This window comes from Zea mays, chromosome 3 (assembly GCF_902167145.1).
Source record: "Zea mays cultivar B73 chromosome 3, Zm-B73-REFERENCE-NAM-5.0, whole genome shotgun sequence".
NCBI lineage: Eukaryota > Viridiplantae > Streptophyta > Magnoliopsida > Poales > Poaceae > Zea > Zea mays.
The window spans coordinates 235,475,983-235,500,209 of record NC_050098.1 but is presented as its reverse complement, the minus strand read 5'-3'; the positions used below and the strand labels follow the sequence as shown (position 1 = coordinate 235,500,209).

Here is a 24,227-nt window from a genome sequence, read left to right as displayed (position 1 = left end):
CAGGCGGATTCACGCCTCGCCCGAGGCCCTCCTCAAGCAACGGGCGCACCCTCGACTCGCCCGAGGCCCAGCACGGGCAGGCTTCGCAGTGAAGCAACCTTGGCCAGATCGCCTCGCCAACCGACCGTATCGCAGGAGCATTCAATGCAAGGATCGCCTGACACCTTATCCTGACGCACGTTCCTCAGTCGGCAGGGCCGAAGTGACCGCAGTCACTTCGCCCCTCCACTGACTGACCTGACAGGAAAACAGCGCCGCCTGCCCTGCTCCGACTATTGTGCCACCCGCCAGAGTGAGGCTGACAGCAGCCGAGTCCAGCCTCAGGCGCCACAGGAAGCTCCGCCTCGCCCGACCCTAGGGCTCGGCCCCCGCCTCGGCCTCGGAAGGTGGTCTCCGCCTCGCCCGACCCCAGGGCTCGACCTCAACCTCGACCTCGGAAGGCGATCTCCGCCTCGCCCGACCCCAGGGCTCGGGCTCAACCTCGACCTCGGGCGGAATCGCGTCCTTGCCCAACCCCGGCCTCGGCCTCAGGAGGAGTCTCCGCCTCGCCCGACCTTGGGCTCGGACCGACCACGCCGCAGGGGGTACATCATTGACCTACCCCTAGCTAGCTCAGGCTACGGGGGAACAAGGCCGGCGTCCCATCTAGGCTCGCCTCGTTGACAAGTAATGATGGCTCCCCGCATGCGCCCATGACGACGACGGCTCTCAGCCCCTTACGGAAGCAAGGAGACGTCAGCAAGGTCCCGACAGCCCCGACAGCTGTGCTTCTACAGGGCTCAAGCGCTCCTCCGACGGCCACGACATCGCATGCACAGGGCTCTAGCACCTCTCCGACAGCCACGTTGGCATGTACATAGGGCTCTGGCTCCTCTCTGCCGGACATGTTAGCATATTGCTACACCCTCCATTGTACATCTGGACCCTCTCCTTACATCTATAAAAGGAAGGTCCAGGGCTCTCGTACGAAAAAGGTGGCCGCGCGGGAGGACGGGCTGACGAACAGGCTCTCTCCCTCACGAACGCTTGTAACCTCCTACTGCAATCGCATCCGCCCTGGGCGCAGGATAACACGAGCCGCGGTTCTCTTTTCCCCCTTGTGTTCCATCTCGCGTCGACCCATCTGGGCTGGGACACGCAGCGACAATTTACTCGTCGGTCCAGAGACCCCCCGGGTCGAAACGCCGACACCAATGACAGAAATTTTAGGAACAATTACAATTTTAAACTACGGATAGGACCGCTCGTTCACTCAATTTCTTCCCACGAGACAACCAGCCAACAAGTGATAGACACATACCATGATGATCGATAAACCTCTAGAACTAAATATTAATCAACTAATAAATTATTGATTGAATTAGAGCAGCTAACAACTAATGTCTATTCGAGAGCGAGAGGTATGGTTAGCAAGTCGTAGTTGGTCCATTACTTGGCTCATTATAAACCTCTTGTAAATATTTGTGGTCATGTTAGTTAGTTGCCAAAATTAACTGAAGACATCCGAACAACTTAACTAATAGTTTAACTATTAATTATTTTTTAGTAAAACTAGCTAATAGTTAACTAATTAATTTCACCAGTAATTTTTTAGCCAACTAATTATTTGCTCTAGTGAGTTTAAACACCCCTCATTCTAATCTATACTATTTTATTAATAACCTAACTAGGTATATATCCATGGTTTGTCCTCTTTCGAATGGTTGGATGCTTAATATTCGTACAGTTTACACCCTATACAAGACCATCATGCCTCAGGGTGTCTTAGGCTAACTTCAACGGTTGCTACTAGGAGACCTCCTTCCCTACCTATAGCGGCGGCACCTAAAAGCCCCCCCCCCCCCTGTTCGGCTGGTATGTTCTCTCTCCCTCTGGCTGTGTCGTGTTCCCCTTTCCTTGATCTCATCTCGTGTTGAAATCTTAACAGCGTGATGCAAAAATAGGATATAGTGAGCCAAATGTAGAGGAAACCGCTGAAAATAGCCTTAGAAGAGCCAAGATACTCATGTATATAAAGCCCTCATCTTATGGCACCAGGGGCCCGGCCAACACGGGAGTTGGCCCCCAAAACCCAGGGCCCAAGGGATAGCATCAAGCCGAGTTCATATGTATATATCTCTTATTAATGTAGTTTTTGGAATTTTTTTAACAGCATCTGAGGTAATGTCTTTCTCCACACTGACAGATGGTTCGTAAAGCCATGCAAAGTATAAGAACGTAATCTTTGTTTTGGAGTTAAAAACCCGACTTGGGAGTGAGAATCTTTTTTGTTTTCTAAACCAAGGTTTTGTATGCTTTTAGGTTGCTATGTTTCAGGTGCGTAAATTTTAGATAACGGTTACATGCAACAATTTTATGTAACCAACTAGTAGTACAGTTAAAAGGACAACCGTGGACACTCACTCCTTTTTTTTTTTTTTGAGGTAGAACACAAGTTCTTTATTACTGGTTCAAAGTGAAATTACAATTCCCGCTAGCTACTTACAAAAGACAATTAGAGAAGCAATCTAGCCAAAATAAAACAGGAGCCAACTCTACAGCCTTACTTGCACAAAGGTGAGCTAACTCATTTCCCTCTCTATTAACGAAAGAAACACCAAAGGATCTGAAAAACACACTTCTCTCTCCTGACCACCGCAAGAATACCTTTTCTCCACTATGGAGTGGATTTGCCCCAAAACTCTTCATCACCAGCTTGTCCAAAATCTATGGTAAATCATTTAATGCCTTGTTCCATTATTCCTACGCCACATGGTTTAGATAAGATTAGAAAAAGTTAGTGGAGATTTTAACTTGCTATAGATTTAAACTCGCCAAATCTCATCTAATCCACACTTTGTACTCTTCACATTCCAAAACGTATATGATGTTTTCTCCAAAATAGAGGAAGGTAGATATTTTATATGTTTCGGTAGCATGTTATTGCATTTTTGTAGGGCATAGTAACAATGCAATGCATGTTAATATGTTGTGGTCTTTTCATGCCAGCATGATAAACCCATTGAAATTGAATGGTATCTTCTTCTGCCGTCCGTCCCTGCCCCCTTCCAAGTTCGCGGGGTACCACCACTAGATCCATGCGCGCATCACAAACGCACCATCCAATCCCCTTCAGACAACTCATATGTTGGTTCAGGTTTCTCATTTGTTAGTTTTTTTTTCTTCTACTGATGAAGAATTTAGCTACGGATCCAGCTTGATGAAGATTATAAGAAGCTGTGAACCTCTGCTATGTACTGATCTGAAAAAAAATTGCGAATTAGTTGAACATATGATTAAAGGAGAATAATTGCGTCACAGAATCCTTTTGAGCTAGAATCAACATGAACCCAGCTTACAACATCGGAAAGACATAGGCATTTTGAGCTAGAACCAACATGATCCGGTTATGCTAAGCAACAATGCATCCTAAGTGAAGAGACCATCGATATGCCTGGGTAAAATCAGACCTTCACTGCTGGAGTCTGGTGGATTTTGTGATAGATTCCAAGGCAAGAAATTCCACACAGCACCACGAGCAAGCCGCATCAGTCCACAGCATCCCTCTGCATCTCCTGCTCCCTCCTGAGTTCCTTCTTCTTCCTCATCTTCGCTCTAGGCTTCACCGTCCGGTGCAGCAGATGCTCGGTCTGGAAGGCGACCATGGCGCGGAGCACACCGAGCATGGTTTCCTCGACCACGGCGCCCTCCCGCTCCGGCTCCAGCAGCCGCAGCGCCCTCGCCACGGCCTCCATGGTGCTGACGCACCCCTTGCGCGGCTCCTTCCTCACCACGAGGTCGGACTCGAACATGCTGTCCCCGTCGGCGCGGCTGTCGACGGGGAGGGCGACGGGGACCGCGCCCAGCGACGCGAGCACGGCCAGGCTGGCCGCGTGCATCTCCCTGGCCTGCCTCCAGGTGCCGTCGAGGAGGAGGAGGGTGGGGGCGGCGCGCGCGGGCCGCGGCGTGGACCGGCACCAGGAGACGAGGTCGGAGGCGGCGGGCGACGGGTAGAGCAGGAGGACGGGGCCCGGGGCGGGAGCGGTGGAGGAGGGGAGGAGGCGGCGGCCCGGGACGAGGCGGAGGTTGGAGAGGCAGCGCGCGAGGAGGGGCAGCGTTGAGAGCGGGTTCCGCCGGAGGGCGTGCGGGTGGTGGAGGATGACGATGGTCGTGGAGGTCTGGAGAGGGGAGGCAGGGAGGTACGGGCACAGGCAGACGCGGGACGGGCGGCCACAGCCGGCGTGGCAGATGGAACGGCCGGGAGAGGAGGAGGAGGCGGCGGCGACGCCGCCATCGCCGTCGTCGCAGTCGGAGGGGACTGGATCGAAGTCGTCCATCGGGCCCACTGGTCAGTTGCTCGCTGGCTGGCTGGCTGGCTGGATACTTTCTCTTTTCTTTCCTTACTGACATATAGCCCACGGCCTATCCCATTAGGCCTACCTAAGCTTTTAGCAAGTTTAGTAGGACTGGGCCGAATGGTTGGAAGGCACGTTTCGAAATCAGAATAATAGAAAGATTTTGCTCATGGTCATTTACTGTGAAATAAAAATACAGTAAAAGTTTATGGAAATCACTCTTGACAACGATAACATCGATATCATATAAACACACACATAATCGCACACAAAATCACCCATGTAAACGTATATTTCTACAGTTTATATAAAAGATGTAGGAAGTTAAAAAAAACCATAGAAAGTTTATATTTTTGGTGTAGTAATATGCATGCACACATCCAATCCGAGAGACAGATATATCCGGTCCTCTATTTGATCATATAGACTTTATATTCAAATTATATTACCTTCGTTCTCGAATATTTGTCGTCCTCTAGTTTATTTTTAAATTAAACTATGACAAATAAAAAAGAACGAAAGGTGTATCTCTTAACATGATTTACAACTCAGTATTTGTTATTTTTAAAAAATTAAAATATTTTAGAATCCTCAAATATTGTTGTAAGCTCAAAAATGTTGAAATTTAAAATTTTAGAAGATAAATTAATCTTAGATATTGATATGGTCTATACCAAAGTTGTATTATCATAGAGTCTACAGCTTTATAGCTGAAAGTTTTTTTTTAATTTAAAGTCGCTTAGAGTCTCAAATATATGTTATAAATTTATAAAATTTGAATTTCTAGATGACTCCAAATGTTAACGGAAAATGAGTCTATGGTTGTGGTAGAGAGGTAATATGTGTATTAACGGAAATTGGGTGCTTCCAAACAGACCCTAAATATTTTAGAATCCTCACTTTCTATAAACCAGTTTCTTAAAAATTGGGTGCTTCCAAACAGACCCTAAATGTTTGGGTTTCTTGAGACCATTAACAAAGCCGGACATCTTAAAATGCCAATCTCCTCAAATGGTATTAACGGAAGACATCGGACTTTAGAAAACTTGGTTAACGCATGACTTAGTCAGACACTCCAAACACCCGCTGCAAAAAGCTACTGTATATACTAGTAGTGCCCTTTATGTATGTATGCTAGCTTTACCAATCTAAAAACCAAACAACACCCCATGTGCATGAATTCATAGGTTAAAGTGACGTTGTGTGTGGAGTGATTAATTCCACTTGCATCTTGTTTTGCAAGACAAGAAAGACCTGATATGCCTAGTTGTATTCATACTACACCTCCTTTTGTTTGGACATGGTGTCTTTTTCTTCCTTGACATATACATAGGACATCATACATTCCAAGAGCCGGACATGCTATCATAGATCGACATGGGAAAATTAAACCATATAAAAACACTCCTTAGTTGTCCTATCTATATATATAGTAGCTAGATGATATTACTTGCAAGCCACTTGGAGTATACTAAATGAAATATCGCACATAAATACAACAATGTTGGTTAGTGATGAACGAGCCTACCTCACCAAATGCCTTTTTTCTTCTTCAAATATAATGGCATTTGTGCTTGGTAACAAGGAACTTGTAGGTAAAGTGATGGTATATGCATGCATACACGTATATATAGTACCGTATGATCTTTAATACTGGTTCAAAAAACTCTTTTGAATTAACTCATAGATCATCCTTTTAGTTCCGGTTGATATATATTACTAACTAGGGCTACACAATCTATCTATCTCTACTATACTTAAAGCATCAGCTTTAACGGTCGTCCCGCGTCATCTTTTTAGGGCATGTACAGTGGAGAGACACCAAAACGGTTCTCCAAGCACAAGAGACAACTAAGAGACTCTATTATACAAAAGAGTGTCTATAAATATAGTCTATTAATAAATACAGAATTAAATGCATTTGTACAACAGCAGATCGATAGAACAGACGACAAATTCGTACAGTAGGAAGTGAAGCGTCTGTTACTACTTGGTTTATGAGCCAGAGGCGTCTCTTCACGGAGAGACGACTTTAAGACTTTTTTTTTTGCAAATACACCCCTTAAACACCTTAAGAGCCTCCATATTAAACATCAATGTACATGCTCTTATAAAAAAAGTCTATACATTTCTTCTAAATCAACTCAACGTAAAATATTAAAAAGTGGTCCAGCAGCTGGTGTTTGAACCCACACCCTGATGAAAGAAGAGTGGAAGACACTAGACAAAGTTGTCTAACCAGTAGAACATCATACTTAAGTGTTTATAATATTGAATATAAATTGAACATATGTATATATGCTTTTTTGAAAAATTTAAAATCATAATCGTGCCGGGTCGGGCCAGCACTACGGGCCGAGGCTACGGATCAAGCACCGCACGACACTCATGCCGGGTTGGCCCATACACTATTAAATGGGTCGTGCTTCGGGCCGGCTCGCCAGACACGACCCATTTGGCCATCTATACCTCCGCACGATATTAATGGTCCTCGCCTCATTTGCCACCACCTCGTTCGCTATTCTACTTATTTTCTCTCTCCCCTCATGCCTCCACCTCTGCGCCACCCTATTCTCGGCAGAGGGCGTAGGAGCAGACGCTTCCTTCCCGTATTCGTCCGACATCAGCCCCGACACCGACTTGCGCAGTGGCTATTGCACGTCCACGAGAACGTTTCACATCCTGCACGCACCATCGTTTTCGCCGTCGTCGGACGTCCTATTCGTCTTCTCTGCCTTCGCCCTGTTCTTCCACCCCAACCTACTGTCCCCGCCCACGGTCGCAGCCGTGAGCCGACCGACGCTCGTCGATGGGGGTACAGGGTGAGTCAGTCATGCTCCTGGCCTTTCTCCGTACGCGCCGTCGAGAAGGACATGGTGGCGCCTGCCACGCTTAGGTTATCTTAGCGATGAGGAGTCCAGGTCTGAGATATTGGACAACTAAGGCCCGTAGCGTGGCAGCAGTCGGCATATGCTACGGAGTTCGTGGTAGTGTTGTGTCGCTTCGGTGGGTCCAGTACTGGGAAGACACTCGCATTCTCTCGCCCTTCTCGGACTGACTCCTGCTGCGGGTGCCTCTTAGTTTGGAGCTGCTCCGACTGGGCTTCTTTCTCCGTGTGCTCTCTCCCTATATATCTAGCGGTATACTACCTATGTCGCCTCCAGATGTCCAGGTCTTCGTCGTGTCCTTCTCCGGCAACGAACAGGTATGCCCGCCTCTTCCCTTTTCCTCCTGCTCTACGAAACCTTAAAAGTGGGGGAGGCGAGGAATGGTGGTCTCTGATTTGCTGTCTATATACTCGTGCGTTTATAAAAAATATTATGCGAAGAGTAGAGATAACCAATAAAAAATCTTGAGATTTTTTTGATGGATAATTTACATGGGTATTATTGTAAGCCGTCGCAACGTACGGGTAACCGACTAGTATTAGTCTATGCCAGTGTTAGCAGCCGATAATGCTTTAAAATTATTTAATTTGGATTGATAACAACAACCGAGACTAATATAGATCATTACAAATTAAAATTAAAATCCTTCGACGCCTTCAAGCCTAAATATCGAGACTAATGCTTTTGTACAAATATTCTCCAAGCAAGGTTGTTTCTCTACCCGTGTATAGGGATGACGGATGCTTGGTGGGCCCATAAGGCCATATACCCATACTAACTAAAAAAAATACCACATTACTTATCATAGATACAGAAATACCCTATATCCATGTCCAACATGGATAGCAAGTACCCATTGGGTACCTATACCTACCAATATTTTATTACATATAGTTATTTTAATCTCAAAAGTAAGTGTTGGGGGCTTTCCTCTTCTGAAGGTCCTAAAAAACGTGACTGACCATATGTTTTCAGTATGATATGGATTATTACATGAGACTTTGGCTTCGGGATGAAGGTTTTCTATCATAGCAAAGATATACACGATGTAAATATGTAGCCCGAAGGTGATAGGAATGGACGCCGAAGCTATGGTCGAAGAGCTTCGGCTTAATATGGTGACGAAAACCAAGTACGATGCTGACCAAAAGGGGAAAAAGACTACTTAGTTCTTAATGATTTGTGTTATGCAGTAAATATCTAGGACATGAATGTAATTTTACCTGGACATGCTTCCTGTGCTTATAAATAGATGAACAGTACCACCGTACTGTTCACGCTAACTGTAATCGCTCCTTCGCGTCTTCACCTTCGAGTAAGTCAAAGGTATTAATATAATATGAATTTCATTGATATTCCTATATGTCTTATGGAATGCAAATTTTCAAGAATCGATGAATTCACGTTATTGTTTATTTGTGAGATGACGAGGGCTTGTCCTTCATTACCTTCGTCTGAAGATTATTATGTTCATGAGGAAATAATGCTTCGGAAGACGAAAGCCCCTTAATAATTAACGACTATGTTGCCTTGTTCTTAATTCACAGCATTTGAGAACAAGTGACCAACAGTAAGCGCCAAATATAAAATTTTGAAGCCCTCTATCTCATCAATAATGAAAGATACTAAAATAGCATATTATATTTATATCCAACATGATAAATTCATCAAAATCCAGTAACATTCAACATTAAATGGTAATATCAAACCATTTGATCACACAAAATATAGCACTCATGGTCTAAAAGAGAGTTCTCAACAACATCATACAACATTAAGATAGTTATCTAATTGTTCAGATCATGCTTAATATTTAAATATGTAAGTTGTTGAAAATTAAGGGGCATCCTTCATTCCTTCTTTTCTAATTTTATATGGAACATTTCTAATAATTCGGAGACACATGTCATAGATTAGCTGGTTTCCCAATGGTAGCAAGTATGGGGTCACATATATGCCCATTGTAGGTGTACATTTAGGCTGGACAGCTAGGCTGGCTCGAAGAACTAAAAAAGCCTGGGCTAGACATGACACGCCCCGAAATATTTTAGTGCCGGACCGGGTTTGGGCCGAGGTCGCAGCCCATGGCGGGGACTCGCACGATCCGTTTAAGGCAGGCACGAAATGACCCATATAGAGGTACAAAAGGTATATATATATTCATTAAAACCAAACTTCATTCCACACTTTCATGTACTTGATAAAGAACACAAAGCTAGAGATGATGCTAATTAGATGTTTTTTTATAGCTTTGAATTAGAGTATGTGATGTAATTTTACTTTTGTTATGAACATTGGATAATGAACTGAACTTACGAACTTTATATAAAGCTGATTATATTTTTTTTCCTTTTTGAAGGAAACATGTGCCATCTAAGAGGGGGTGAATTAGGACTTCTAGGATTCTCTCTAAACTAGGCCACAAATAAATCCCTAGAACAAAACCTATGCAATTAATCAAACTAGAATGTGCAAACTAGGTTTTGTCTAAGTATTGTTATCTCTACCCCAATGTCTAAGTTTCAATTCTAAACAATTTAAGTATAAAGACAAGATTGAAACTTAAAATCTTAATATAAATGCGGAAGCTAAAGAGTAAGGTAGAGATGCAAACTCTCGTTGATGATGCTGGTATTTTTACCAAGGTATCCGGAACCACGCAAGGTCCCGACTAATCCTCGTTGGTGCCCCTACGTGAAGGAAAGCTCACACGAGGGTCAAGCACCACGGTCGAGTAACTCCGTAGAGAGTCGCTGGCCTTATCCATGTGCAAGTGGTGCTCCGCTTCCGGCTCCTCTCGGATGCTCCCCGCCGTCTCTACTATCGACTTTCCGGCTGAAAACGCCATAGGCCTCGTTCCCTCAGGTATACGGTGGCGGTCATGACACAAACTCGGTTGTCACGGTCTCGCTAGACTCTCGCCCCATTTGGTACAATTACAACTATTCGCGCAAGAGCCGAGGGGTTGTGTGGTTTTTCTAAACTCACTCAACTAACTAGGATTCACCTAGAGCAAGTGTTAAAGCGGTCTAACTAACCTAAGCACTTCGCAAAGCACCTATGCTAATCACCAAGTGATTCTATTAAGCACTTGGGTGTATAAGCACTTGGTAATGTCTACTATATGCCTTAGTATGTTGCTTGGGCTCCCACATTTGAAATGGCCGGTTGGGGTGGTATTTATAGGTCCCAGCCCCATTTCTAGTCGTTGAACAAAAAGCAGCAGCTTTCTTTCGACGGACACATCGGACAGTCCGGTACGCACCGGACAGGGCACTGTTCACTATCCGGTGCCTGACACGTCAGCCGACCGTTGGGGTCTGCAGCAGTCGACCGTTGGATCCGACCGTTGCTTAACTGTCTGGTGTACACTGGACAGTCCGGTGCTGCAGCCTGACGGCGCCTGTCCGCGGGCTCCTCTGCGCAGATTGTTTGGTTGTCCCACCAGACAGTCCGGTGCACACCTCACAGGTATTGTGCTCTGTCCGGTGCACCACCAGACGCTGGCTAACTGCTTTTTTCTTGGATTTATTTGCTGATTCTTTTGGGCTTCTTTTGTTCTTGAGTCTTAGACTTCTATGCTTCTTTTTATGTCTTCTTTTGAGGTGTTGCATTCTCATTGCCTTAGTCCAATCATCTTTGCGTCATGTGAACTACAAACATAAACACTAGCAAGCGCATTAGTCCACATGTTGTGTTAATCATCAAACACTAAAACATATTGAGTCAAATGGTCCGGGGTCTATTTTCCTTACACTTCTAACAAAATGATTTTTAAACGAGGTAGTCATTGTATAGCTCTGGTAACTTAATACAAACATTAAGTTTGCTTTTGGTCAAATTTATTTGTTTTATCTTTTATTTGTTTTTATTAAATTTGTTTGAATTTAGGTCTTTGATGTGAATTTCAGGCTCTGATGCGAATTTCGGACCAAAAATTGAATTTCGGGCTTTTTATAATTTCGGACCGTCGAAATTATCCCGACACATTTAAGCAATTACGTGCCAGGTCGTGGAACAAGGGCTAGACCCGTGGGCCAGCCCAACATGTCCCGAAAATCAAACGGGCTGGACCGACCCCAAATCTAAACAGGCGGGCTATTTCGGGCTTGAACTGAGCCTGGCGGCCCGAATATACACCTATAATACCCATCATACTCTATGAGTATAATAAATACAAAATAAAATACCCGTGAGCATCAAAAAATACCATACTCATGCTCTAATGAGGTTTTATCCACTGCCTATTACCATCTCTACCTGTGTAGGCATAGTATTCCTACGAGCGTTATCGAGGTAGCACAAACAGCAATATATATGAAGATCACAAATACAGAAACAACTAACACCCACCAAGGAAACAGAGCTACTGAAGTACTAATGGCTCCCCTTGCAAACGATGAAGATCACAAAATTTACGGAGAGGGTTGTGGTAGCCACTTCCTCGTGGTGGCGTACAGCATCCAAGGCCATGTCAACCCTGCACGCACGCTCGCCCATCGCCTTGCTCAGACCAGCGGCTGCACGGCCACCCTCTCGGTCCCGCTCTCCTGCCACCGCCGCATGTTCCCCTCTTCTTCCGACGACGACGGCGAGGCCACCACCATCATCAGCGACGGGCTCATCTCCTACCTCCCCTTCTCCGACGGCAAAGACGACGGGAGCTGGCCCGTGGACTCGGAAGACCGGGCGCGGCGCCGTGACGCGAACTTCAGAACCCTGTCCGCCGTCGTGAGCCGCCTCGCGTCCGGCGGCAGCCGGCCGCCGGTGACCTGCGTGGTGTGCACCCTGAGCATGCCGATGGTGCGCGAGGTCGCCCGCGCGCACGGCCTCCCGCTGGCCGTCTACTGGATCCAGCCAGCGACCGTTCTCGCCACGTACTACCACTACTTCCACGGGCACGACGCGCTCCTCCGCCTCCTCGGCCTCGACGACGGCGGCGGCCGCGGCCACGGCCAGCATGAGGTCACTCTCCCGGGCCTGCACCGCCCTCTTAGGGCCCGTGACATGCCGACCTTTCTCAGCGAGGAGAAGTCGCAGGACGGCCTGTCCAAGATGGTCCTCCAATCACTGCGCGAGCTGTTTCAGAAGATGGACCAGGAGCAGGAGGAGAATAAGCCGGTGGTTCTGGTGAACACGTTCGGGGAGCTGGAAGACGTCGCGCTCAGAGCAGTCCACCCATACATGGACGTCTTCGCCGTCGGGCCGGCGGTTCCTGTTCCTGGTGTTCTTGGTGGTAGTCGTCATCAGGGCGAGATGAACAGTGCGAGCGAGCTAGCACAGATCCATCTCGTCCCGCACGACGACGAGACGAAGAAGGCGTACATGGAGTGGCTCGACGCGCAGCCGGAGAAGTCCGTCGTGTACCTCTCGTTCGGAAGCTTGCTGGGGTACACGAAGCGACAGGCAGAGGAGGTCTTACATGGGCTCCAAGCCAGCGGGCGACCCTACCTGTGGGTGGTGCGCAAGGAGGGCCGTGCCGAGGAGGTGGACCTCTGGCTGACGGAGGTGGAGGAGGAGAAGAAGGACATCAGCAAGGGGATGGTGGTGGCGTGGTGCGACCAGCAGCGGGTGCTGGCGCACCCGTCCGTGGGGTGCTTTGTGACGCATTGCGGGTGGAACTCGACGCTGGAGGCCGTGGTCTGCGGCGTGCCCATGGTGGCCGTGCCGAGCTGGTCGGACCAGCCGGTGAATGCGTGGCTGGTGGAGGAGGAGTGGGGGGTGGGCGTCAGGGCGGAGCGGGACGGGGAAGGGGTGCTGACGAGGGGAGAGCTCGCGCGGTGCGTGGAGCTGCTGATGGGTGGCGGTGACAGGGCGGTGCAGGTGAGGGCGAATGCGAGTGGGCTGAAGGAGAGAGCTCGACGGGCCGTGGCTGCAGCTGGGCCGTTGGAAGCATGTCTCGAGAGCTTTGTTGAAACCATGCAAGGTCTAGGCCGATCAGGAAAACAGATAGCATTTTAGCTAACGTCGCCAGTCCCGGTGGCAACAAAGATTATAAATTGCTCCAAACATCTCATGATTTGATCTCTTGTACTTTTATGCCTTTTTTAATACAACACGCTTTTTTAAATACAACACATAGTACATATAAGGCTGTGGGCGGCCATCTCCAACAGCCGTGTAAACGGTCGCACAAAATATTGTTTTACGCTATAGATTACGCTGCTTGTATAATAGAGTTTAAAACAGAGAGTGAGATATAGAGTGAAACATAAAGTTATTAAAATGAGAAAGTGGTATTTTATATGGCTATATGCATGCTCTCTAATTGGTTAGGACATCTCCAGTAAGTTTGACTTAACTTGTCTTATTAAAAAAACATAATTATTATTAATTTTGTTGTTGTTGTTTATCATATAATGAACTTTAAATATGACTTTAAATTTTTCATTTTAAAAAATGAATAAAATAAGCCATCAAACATAGTAAAAAATCAAATGAAATATAAATTGGCTAATGATGATTCTCATTTTAAACTACACTCTATAAACAATGTAGCCTATGATATAGTATTTTACATAGTTATAAATGATCTATTGGCTACAGTCTAATTATCTCTATAAACACATAAACCATATGTTTCTTGGTGCCAGATTGGCAAAATCAGTATAGAGCTGTAGTATCGCTGTAAATAAGGGCTAATGAGGTAATTGTTGTCACGTGATGTAGAGATAAATAAGACAGTATGATTGAAATCCGGTCATGACTAAAATTTCCGTATCGTGTTTTGAATGACGACTATAAATATTAAAAAAAGTCTAATTATAAGACTAATTACGTAAGTGAAGATTAAATGGTGAGGTGAACTTATTAAGTCTGTCAAACTAATCCTTGATTAACATTTTTTTACCGTAGCATTGCATGTGTGAATTATGGGTTAATTAAGTTTAATAGATTTGTCTTGCCGCTTAGTTTTTTAATTAGATTATATTTAATACAACATTATATATAATGTGACACGAGTAAAATTCCAAACACCCCGTTACATCAGCACTGACGTATCTCGTCAACGAAAACGCCTATCGTGTAGGAATCGTCAACCAAGACGGGTGCTCCAGGCTAGGGTGTGGCCTTCGCTGCGGCTTAATCTGAGCCGTGGACCTCTGAATGGACGGGGCGGATGCAGCGAACGGCACGCGCTCGTCTCCTCAAAAGCGGAAGGCCAAAGGCGCAAGGTGACTGGCGAAACGCGTTGTTTTCCTCTTTTCCCCAAGGCAACCAAACCATCTCGATTCTCGACTCGTGGGGAAGTTTCGCTCTCGCCGGCGTCGACGGCCTAGGGTTCGAGGAACGTCCGTCCGTCCGTCCGGGGAAGGAGCGGTAGGGAGGCGGAGATGATCGAGGTGGTGCTCAACGACCGCCTGGGGAAGAAGGTGCGGGTCAAGTGCAACGAGGACGACACCATCGGCGACCTCAAGAAGCTGGTGGCGGCGCAGACGGGGACGCGCCCCGAGAAGATCCGCATCCAGAAGTGGTACAACATCTACAAGGACCACATCACCCTCAAGGACTACGAGGTCCACGACGGCATGGGCCTCGAGCTCTACTACAACTGAGCCGCCGCCCCTCTCTCCCTCTCGTCAGGTACTAGCAGTAGCAGCGACTGGTTTCCTCTACAACTCGAATTCCTTTCGATTCAGTTCCTGCGCGCCTGGCCACCGGGAACTTTAATTGTTCATATGATCCAATTCGAGTATTTGTAGTTATATTCGTTATATTGATCGCATAGTGCTGAGGCTATTTACGATCGTTTATAGGGAACCGAACATATGACATGTGGTGATAAAATAGACCAGTTATTATGTTATGATTGATGCAGAACATTGTATAGTCATGTTTAGCAAGAGACCAGAAAGAGTGTATCCTTTCAGCCTACCCAGAGAACTTGGTTGTTCAATCATGTGCCTCACTGAATATTGTTAGATGCACAGGATGGATGTAATTCTGAAAACTTGAATGGTTATCAAGAAGTACTTCATAAGATGCCAGTATCTGTTGTAGCAAAAGAAATGTGGCTATGATTGCCAGTATCTGTTGGCCTGATTAATGACAATTTCTAGTGTAGTTATTTTTTTTCACTGCACAATGCAACATATTATGCACTGGTAGTTTGGAAAATTATTTACAGCCTGGAGCATTGCATCAAATCGCTGGAGATTGGAAAACTACTTATAAGTTCAATACATGCCGACTATTTGCTTTCCAAATAGTTGCCATGTGCGCATTATCAACGACTTTGAACATTTCAGATTCCTGGCAAGTTTGTTTAAGCTTGAATTCAAGAAAGCTGCAACGAACGCGTAGATCTCTATGCTATTAGCATGACTTGTGCACCTTTACCCAGGCTAATTCACATCCACGTTTCTGTCTATGATTTCCTTGACATATTCCTTCTCTGCTAAATCGCTGTTCAATTCCCATGCAGGTTGGTCTGAATTCTGAAGTCATGGGTGCAATTCGCTTCGCGGTGATCTCTTAAGCTCATCACATATATAAAAGCAACCTCAGTGGGCTATGTAAGACATGGCGTGCCAAACTATCAGTGACCACTGACAGCTTTGCAATACGTTGTTGTATGGTCAACCTGCAAACTTGGTGTACTGCTACTCGTACTATAAATAACATAGGGTTTTAACCTTGGTTGTGGTAATGGTCATCTTTTCTCATTCAATTATGTGCACTTGATTCTGCTTTAACCCAGGCTTGTTATGGCTATGTCTAGCAACGTCCCCTAAATTTTATGCCCTAAGACTGACTGCAACGCTCCCCCCTTCGCACCCCCTCCCCTATCACTGTTCACGCTATAGGGGTTACTGTTCACCCCTTCCCTCCGCAGCGGTCGCCGCTATCCGCCTCCCCTCGCCGCCGCCCTCTTCTCTCTCACGCCAGATGCAGGGCGTCACTGTGCAGTCCCCCTCCACTTCTTCGCGCGGAAGAATCCGCCCGCGGCACCGACCGGAAGCTTCGCGGTCGTCTTCTCTCCTGTTCGAGGCGCCTGCGTTTCGGCGATTCGCGACGAGGCGACGGCGATTCGGGCGCGCTAGCGTGCCTGTCCCCGTCGGAGCTGTGGACGACGAAGTGGAGGTGGTCAGCAAGGTGCTCCGGTCAAGACCGAAGACGAAGCGGGCGCAAATCCGGCTCCATCCAGGTTCGTCGCCACCGCTTGGTTGCTTTCCCCGTCCGACCATCGACGCCTTCATCGGATCCCCAATCCAGCAGTTCGATTCGTCTTATTGCCGCCCAAATCTTCGGATCTTGAGGTACGCCCTTCGATCCGTATTGTTTATGTTAATCTTCCGCACAACTTTGAACATGTTATTACTACGGCAATCCAATTATCCTTTGAACCGTAAGAAATTTCATCCGCAAACAAACGATGAATCCCCAGTTCACAAATATCCGCGGATCTGGTCTGCCTATTAGGGTTACACAATTGTAAGGTACTCACCCGCTGAATGTCTTTCAAACTTGGTCGAACTAAATTTGGTTGTGCTTACAATTCGGGCCACAGGTTCTTCACCTGCCATTATTTTGTAATCCCTACACTACGGACTTGCTTGCATACTGCCTTCAAGTGTAGTCTTCTCGAAATAATTTTGGATGAACACTGTCCACAACAACAGGTCATTTTAGTAAATGTACTAGAGTGATTAATAGTTGGGTGCCCCACAATGTGTTACTTCAACCAACTCAGTGTAATGTTCATTGTTTATTATCCTTTGTAAAACTCTCATTGACATAATCAGAGGGGGCATTACTTCTGAACTTAGTATGCCTCATGTTCATTCATAGTGTTAGGTTTATGTGAACCCTAATTGTGTTGCTGTACTACCCCCCAATTTGTTTGTCACCCTTGTATACGAGTGGACGATACTAAACTATTGTCCACCTTCATATAGTAGCTTTGTATATTGATACAACAACTAATTTATTTGTGTTGTAGTCATGTGTATAACCCTCACTTATTTCACAATATCTTCTCATTAACATTATGCTTTCTTCAGCAAGTTATGGTATGAGCATACAGTTCTTTATTATGTTCATTATGTTTGTGCTTGCATGGAGTACATAGCTAGTTTTTTGTATCCTACACTGTTTTGTACAACCCTCGCATTAAAGCAATGTTTCTTCTTACATGCAGTGCATTGTATGTTAATTATCTCCTTAACTGTTTTGTACAAGACTTACATGAAACATTTGTTACTACTGTACAATGAGTGCATTGCTTGTATTTTCTGTCCATGACCACATGAAACAACAATATATCGAACTAGTCAAAATTTTGTTATTTCTAATTCCCATATGTTGGCCTTACCAGTCATAACATTTGCAGTGTTATACTAATATAAATATGTTATGTTCCATGCTTAAATATGACTGCTACAATTGAAATATTTACTTGTTCCATGCAACATCATTGATAAATATGTTGGGCTGTTTTCAATTCGTTACGCCTGTATGGTTCATAAGGAAATCGTAGTGTTTGTTCATTTATTATTCTTTGCAGCACAGTTCCGAATGGCATCCTCGAAAGAAGATACCATGAAGTCTTTGGTTAAAGTACTTGTCGACTGTGCCGAGGATGCCACAAAATCCCTTCGTGGATTAGTAGATCATGCATTAGACCACATGCATGACGAAGAGATATTAGCTAGAACCCTCTTTGCCATGAAAGAAAAACTTGATTTGCTTCACCAAGATGCCTTAGAGGCAAAAGTCCAAGCTTTTCCTGAAATTGCTAAGTACGAGGGGGATGACATAAGTGTTCAACCGACATCTCCTTCCACCCCTCCAACAGTTACTGAACCATCTGTCGACGAAGAGGAGTTCTACTGCCCGGATGTGAGTGACGAGTGGTACTTCAGCGACTCAGATAGGTCAACTCGTAATAGCTATTGGAATATTTATTAGTTCACTGTATTCCAGCTGTAGAAGCAGGATTTGCTTTTGAACATCCCAGTACTCGGGTTGTCGTAGTTGTCATGTTGTCGAACTGGTCGTGTCATGTATGTCTAATTCTCCATGCTACCTCGTCAGCTTAAGTTAGTATGATGTCCAGAACGTTGTCGTCTGTGAACTATGATGAATCTTAAATGTTCTGATGCTACTCCTTAATAAGTTCATTAAATTATGGTTCTATTATTTCAGTGTCTTTATATGGTTTGTCTTAAGTTTAACGTACCTCGTTTTGTCGATTGCCTTCAAAGTGTATCATATGACTAAATGTGTCCCATCTCCACATATCCTAGCATGGACCCTGCCAGCAATGCGACATCGTCGCAGGCGATGTCAAATCCCTCAAATGCCCAACAATTTCCACCAGCACCACCCTTATGGCCAACGGGCTACATGCAGCAGAATCCAGTCGATTGCAACATCATGGGAAACATTAATTTTCCTAGTCCTGGTCAAGGTCCAACTACAATGTGGGCTCCAATTCAGCCAGGAAATACTAGTTCCCAATCAACCATGATCCCTGCTTCCCAATCTGCACTATATTGGAATCACTACATGAATTTTGTGAGGAACCCTCTTGGGTCGGTTGGAATGAGTCCATACACAGATTCTTATCCACCTTCACTATCAAGTACACCGTTGCAGGGTTCGAACACTATACCACAAATGCCTGTACACTTGGAGTCAGATGCTGAACACAGTGTTCAGGACATCAATAGTCCTGAGAAAAATGCACCTCCAGTTCAAAAACAAAAGAAATCTAAGGAACAAAACTTTACAGCCCCAGAAGACAGACTCCTTTGTACTACTTGGTTGCAAATAAGTAGTGACCCTATTGTCAATACTGGGCAAAGGAGGGAGGGTCTCTGGGCCAGAATTGAAAAAAGGTACAATGAACAAAGGGGGGAATTTCCTTGTCGACTAAACAGAGCACTTAGCAGCCGATGGGACAAGATAAGGGCAGATGTCAGTAAATTCTCTGGATACTACGCGAGAGTCCTAAGAGAGAAACAAAGTGGTCTAAGTGATGACGATAAGGTACGACTAATGAAACGATGATTATATGTACTACATGTGTCTCTGCTGCAACTCATTATATAATGAATTCCAACTTTGCAGACATCGAAGGCAGCCACTTTGTTCGCTCATGAGGAGGGCAAACCATTTCATTATATGCACTGCTGGCATCAACTGAAGGGGGAACCCAAATGGGAGAGCATATGTCAAGGACACTCGTTTAGAGGATTACATGCAAGATCAATACCTTCGTCGGGGTGTCCATCAGTGGAAACACCGGAGACTGACAGTGGATCCGCTGGACTGTCAGGAAAAAGGCCCCGTGGCCGTGATTACAGTAAAGCTGATAGAAAGAAAGCTGGTTCATCTTCGTCCCCGGAGTACTTAAGCCGATTACAAGAAATTACTGAGAAACAAATACAGAGGTCCATAGAAAAGGGGAAAAAAAAGAAAAGACCACTGAAGAAGACAGGGAGATACAAAAGAAGAGATTGGACTTGGAAGCCCAAAAGCTAAGCATAAGACAAAGGGAACTCAAACTAGAAGAACTGAAATCGGCAGAACAACGTTTGCAGATGCTGTTGTCGACAAACGAAGAAGATGTAGATCCTGAAGTTTGGGTTGTGATGAAGGAACAGAAAAAAAAATTGCAGCAGTTCATATTTACTTTTGAGCAATGAGGAACGGTTCTCTACGATGTGCGCATGTGCTGTTGAGACTTGTTGAGACAATTTTAGGTTACTTCGTTTACGAATTTGTATTATGCACAACAGTATTTGTTTGGTCGAACCTGTGTATCTTAAGTTGTTTGATGTTGTATTAGACAATAATGAGCTTGGATGTCATAAATGTTTGAACACGATTATTGCCAATCGAATGGTATGTTATAAATTGTAGAAGAAAACATGAATTGTGATGTTGCGTTGTGTGTGGTACAATAAAACCTAGTATGTCAACTTAAATGTAGTAGGCTGTATGGAATATTTGGGATACGTAACTTATTTATTCGAATACAAACTTAGACGAAAACACATAACAAGTACTGATAGTAACTGCGAACTCAACAGCTACGACACATAACTATTACATACTTCCACGGCGACTCCATAAGTGCTCGACAAGATCATTTTGAAGGGAGCACGATCTATCTTGGCGACGTAGATCAAAGTGGTTAATAACCCATTCGGCACGGCCTTCCGCTATTATTTGAGATGAATCAATCCTTGAAGAGTTGTCTCCGAAATCAATGTTTGCAGCAAATGGCCCTTCGTCTTCAACGATCATGTTATGCATGATGATGCAAGCCGTCATTATCTCTGTCAAACGATTACGATCCCAACCATAAGCTGGTCCACGGAGCACCGCCCACCGGGCTTGAAGAACTCCAAATGCACGCTCAATATCCTTTCGGCAACTTTCCTGCATCTGAGTGAAGTAGACTTTCTTTTCCTCGTATGGGTGTCGGATTGCTTTCACAAAAGTAGGCCAGTTGGGGTAAATACCATCAGCGAGGTAATAACCGAAGTTGTACGCATTACCATTAACTGTGTAATTGACAGGTGGCATTCGACCAGTAGTGATTGGGTCAAATACGGGGGATCGGTGGAGCACGTTAACGTCATTGTTTGTCCCAGGCATGCCAAAAAATGCATGCCAAATCCATAGATCATACGTTGCAACTGCTTCAAGTATCATCGATGCCCTACCATTTCGACCACAAAATTGACCTCGCCAAGCCGTTGGACAGTTCCTCCACTCCCAGTGCATGCAATCGATGGATCCCAACATGCCAGGAAAACCCCGCGACTCACTATTATGCATGATGCGAGTAATGTCATCTTGAGTTGGAGTGCGTAAATACCAGGCACTAAAACAATCAATGATTGCGCGACAAAAATGATGAAGGCATTCTCTAGCCGTTGATTCCACAATTTGAATATACTCGTCTACCGCATCTGAAGGTAAGCCATAAGCAAGTATCCGCATGGCCGCACAAACTTTTTGTAATGGTCCTAGTCCGGGCATACCAGTTGCGTCAACTCTTTGTGTAAAGTAAATATCGTGTTGTTGAAGACCATGCAGAATGCGGAGAAACAAAGGCCTACCCATGCGGAACCTATATAAATGGTATTGCATAATTGTCAACACTTGAAAAAATGATAACATAAGACAAATGTATGAAGTGCGCACCTTCTACGAAACACATGCGGTGGATACACTGGGTAAGCGGCGAAGTAGTGATGTTGGATTAGGTTTTCTCCAGCGAAATGATCTCTGTGAATGACATGGCGGGGTAGACCGGACCGTCGGCGGTGAAGGTGTTGAGCCGCAATGTTTAGGGTTAGTAGGTTGACAAGCAAAAGAGTTTCATCCTCACTATCACTCGAATCACTCGAAGCAAACTCATCTTCCGTATGGCTCGGAGACATAACGAACTATGGATAACTTGATTCACTGAGTACTATGGGTGAAGAATATGGTAGAGGTTCATTGAATATATATAGGGGAGAGCAAAGGTGGGGGGGGGGAAGATGGCTTCCATTGAAAGCCATCCGTGGCTTCGTATGAAAGGCAACGGTGTCTTGCATCGTAAGATAGTCGTGGCTTGCACCGTACGACTGAAAGGTTTGTCTTCCAAAGTAAGTGTGCTTCAGAGAAGTTCGTGCACATATGAATGGAACAATTCCGAAGACCGCTAAGGTTCAGTAATTGTAAATGAAATTTTGTAAGAAGGATTACAATTTAATATTGTAATATTTGATTTTGTACATAGTATGTCTTAATTAAGAGGAATAATTAAAAAAAATTTGTTAACCTAGTTTCATCTATTAATCAAAACGTGTTGAAAAAACAATAAAAATAAAAAAACAAGTTGGTTATGTTAGTTGTAGGGAAATTTATATTTAATGAGTAGAGGGATATGTAGGGGAATATTTAGGGGGAACGGTTGCGGGACGAGTAAATTTAGGGGAGGGAATCTTGATGACGTGGCTGCATAGTAAGATTTAGGGGGAAAAATATAGGGGGAACGACTGCGGATAGTCTAAGACTATTTGCAATGCTTACTGGATGGTGCCCCCTCCCCTAGGACTGTAGACATATAGAGTGACGCTACTAGTGCAGCGCATGCTGCTATATAATCTTCTAACGGCAACAGTGTAAGAGGAAAGGCCGGTACTACGCCAGATTAAGAGGGCGCTGTGCCAACCCCCTTTCCTCGCTATGCGTGCGCGTCAGTGTTTGTTAGAGGAGAGAAAAATGATAATAGATGATGAAAAGATATGGAAAATAATATTTTATGGTTGTAGTAGAATATAGAGGGAGAAAATAGAGGAAACCGTTGCGGGAGATGAAAAAATAGATGATGAAATGTTGACGATGTGATACAAAAAAGTGATATAGGAAGAAATTTAGAGAGAACCGTTACAGATAGTCTAAGGTCGTCCGCAACGCATGACGTGCCGTGCCCCCTCCCCTTGCACTGTATACGCGTAGGGGCCCTCTACGCACAGCGGCGGCCTCTAAATGGTCCCCTTGCGTTGCAGCCTCCCCAGATCAAGGGGAGCATGCGCGCCGGTCTCCAAATGGTTCTCTTGCGCTGCAGCCTCCCCAGATCAAGGGGAGCACTGTAGCGCCCCTTGCACGGTGCTCCCTTATTTAATAGTTGAAAAAAAATAGTAATAAAAGATAAATAAGGTTAGATAATAATATTTTATAGTTATAGTGGGGTATAGAGGATAATATAGGGGGAACCGCTGCGGGAGATGAAAAGGTAGGAGGTGAAATGTTGATGATGTGACACAAAAAGTGATATAGGGAGAAAAATTTAGAGGTCACCGCTGCGGACAGTCTAAAAGAATATTCTCTGTCATTTACAGCACCCTCTAAAAGATTATGGCCCTGTTTGGCACAACTTATTTTCAGCTTCTTCACAAATTTAAGCAGACGTTCTGCCAAACAGACAGCTTCTGCAGCACCTTATCAGTTCAATTGCTTCTCAAAATGAACTAAAAGCAGCCAACAAGCAGAAGCTGCTTTTTACCAGCTTATCAGATAAGATGCTTTTTCAACAAGCAGCAGCTGTGCCAAACAGGGCCTATGTACTCTATATCTTCTTCATTTCCGGCAATATCTCCTAAATTTCATCCTCTATATCAACGGTGTTACCAGATTTGATATTCTATATTATTTCTTACCGCTCGTCAGCACGTGAACGCACAGACTCAAGAATCAGCATAGTGTATAGAGCACTACCATACATCCTCTATATACAGCGCACGCATATCATCCTATAAATTTTAGATAACCTTTTAGAGTCTCTTGTTGTAGAGATAAAGGTTCTGATAAACCTCTATATTGAGAGGACATGAGCTTTTACGTGATCCTGCTGGAGCCGGTCTATAACCAAAAAGCTTCGTACGAAGAACTAAACATGCAGACTAAATAAAAGCAGAACGCCGCAAGCTGAGGCCTGGACCAAAATTCCTCAAAAGAGAGCAGCATATTAAACCCACTGCTATTTGGTTCGTAGGATATTATAGCATGGTAAGGCAAACAGAAAAAAAAATTGTGTTGCCGTATAACGTCGACGTACAGCTCTAACTATTCCTTCAGGTTTGCGTTACCGAATCCTCCAACCAAACAACTCAATATGACAACATATCCCCCTATGCATGCCAAGACTAAATCTTTCGCTCAGCATTTAGCCATTTGCCAACTCTACTGCAAGCCCCATTTCCAAATTGCTGGGACGCTTCAGAAGGGGGGAACACCTCTACCAGTATCGAGTCTTCAAATTCCAACCCAGCCTTGCCATACAACATTCAATGAACTAAAAAACATATACCATTCAGTTTGGCACCAATCTCAACACGGGATTTTCCAGAATGAATATACTTGCATCCCTGTCGCTGATCATTCAGAGAAATTCGTTCCAAATGGAATTCAGCACCACGCAGCAAGAATTTCATCAAACAGTAAGTCATAGCCAAGGCTAAGCACTGAGCCACACTCTTGGATATTCTCAGCTCTA

At 44.9% G+C, this 24,227-nt stretch overlaps 3 protein-coding genes across 4 annotated transcripts; 2 read left to right on the top strand and 1 right to left on the bottom strand.

The window, feature by feature from the left end:
- Positions 1-3,254: 3,254 nt before the first annotated feature.
- LOC100280375 (uncharacterized) lies at positions 3,255-4,401 on the bottom strand. Its single transcript, NM_001153301.1, is given in 1 exon segment — positions 3,255-4,401. A coding segment is annotated over 1 exon segment (789 nt). The 5' UTR covers positions 4,317-4,401; the 3' UTR covers positions 3,255-3,527.
- A 7,032-nt stretch (positions 4,402-11,433) lies between these two features.
- LOC103651659 (cyanidin 3-O-rutinoside 5-O-glucosyltransferase) lies at positions 11,434-13,241 on the top strand. The gene has a single exon (XM_008677346.2). The coding sequence runs from the start codon at positions 11,540-11,542 to the stop codon at positions 13,181-13,183; it is 1,644 nt and encodes a 547-aa protein (XP_008675568.1). The 5' UTR covers positions 11,434-11,539; the 3' UTR covers positions 13,184-13,241.
- Positions 13,242-14,399: 1,158 nt separating this feature from the next.
- LOC100283992 (ubiquitin-like protein 5) lies at positions 14,400-20,052 on the top strand. 2 transcript variants are annotated; one of them, XM_035965901.1, is made up of 4 exons: positions 14,780-14,806; positions 15,648-16,482; positions 17,735-19,216; positions 19,298-20,052. In XM_035965901.1, exons 3-4 carry the CDS (start codon positions 18,446-18,448, stop codon positions 19,709-19,711), a joined length of 1,185 nt encoding a protein of 394 aa, XP_035821794.1. In that variant the 5' UTR covers positions 14,780-14,806; positions 15,648-16,482; positions 17,735-18,445; the 3' UTR covers positions 19,712-20,052. The 2 variants fall into 2 exon arrangements, with proteins under 2 accessions (NP_001341916.1, XP_035821794.1); NM_001354987.1 differs by lacking the exons at positions 17,735-19,216; positions 19,298-20,052 and having other exon boundaries at positions 14,400-14,806; positions 15,648-15,872.
- The last annotated feature ends 4,175 nt before the right edge of the window (positions 20,053-24,227 follow it).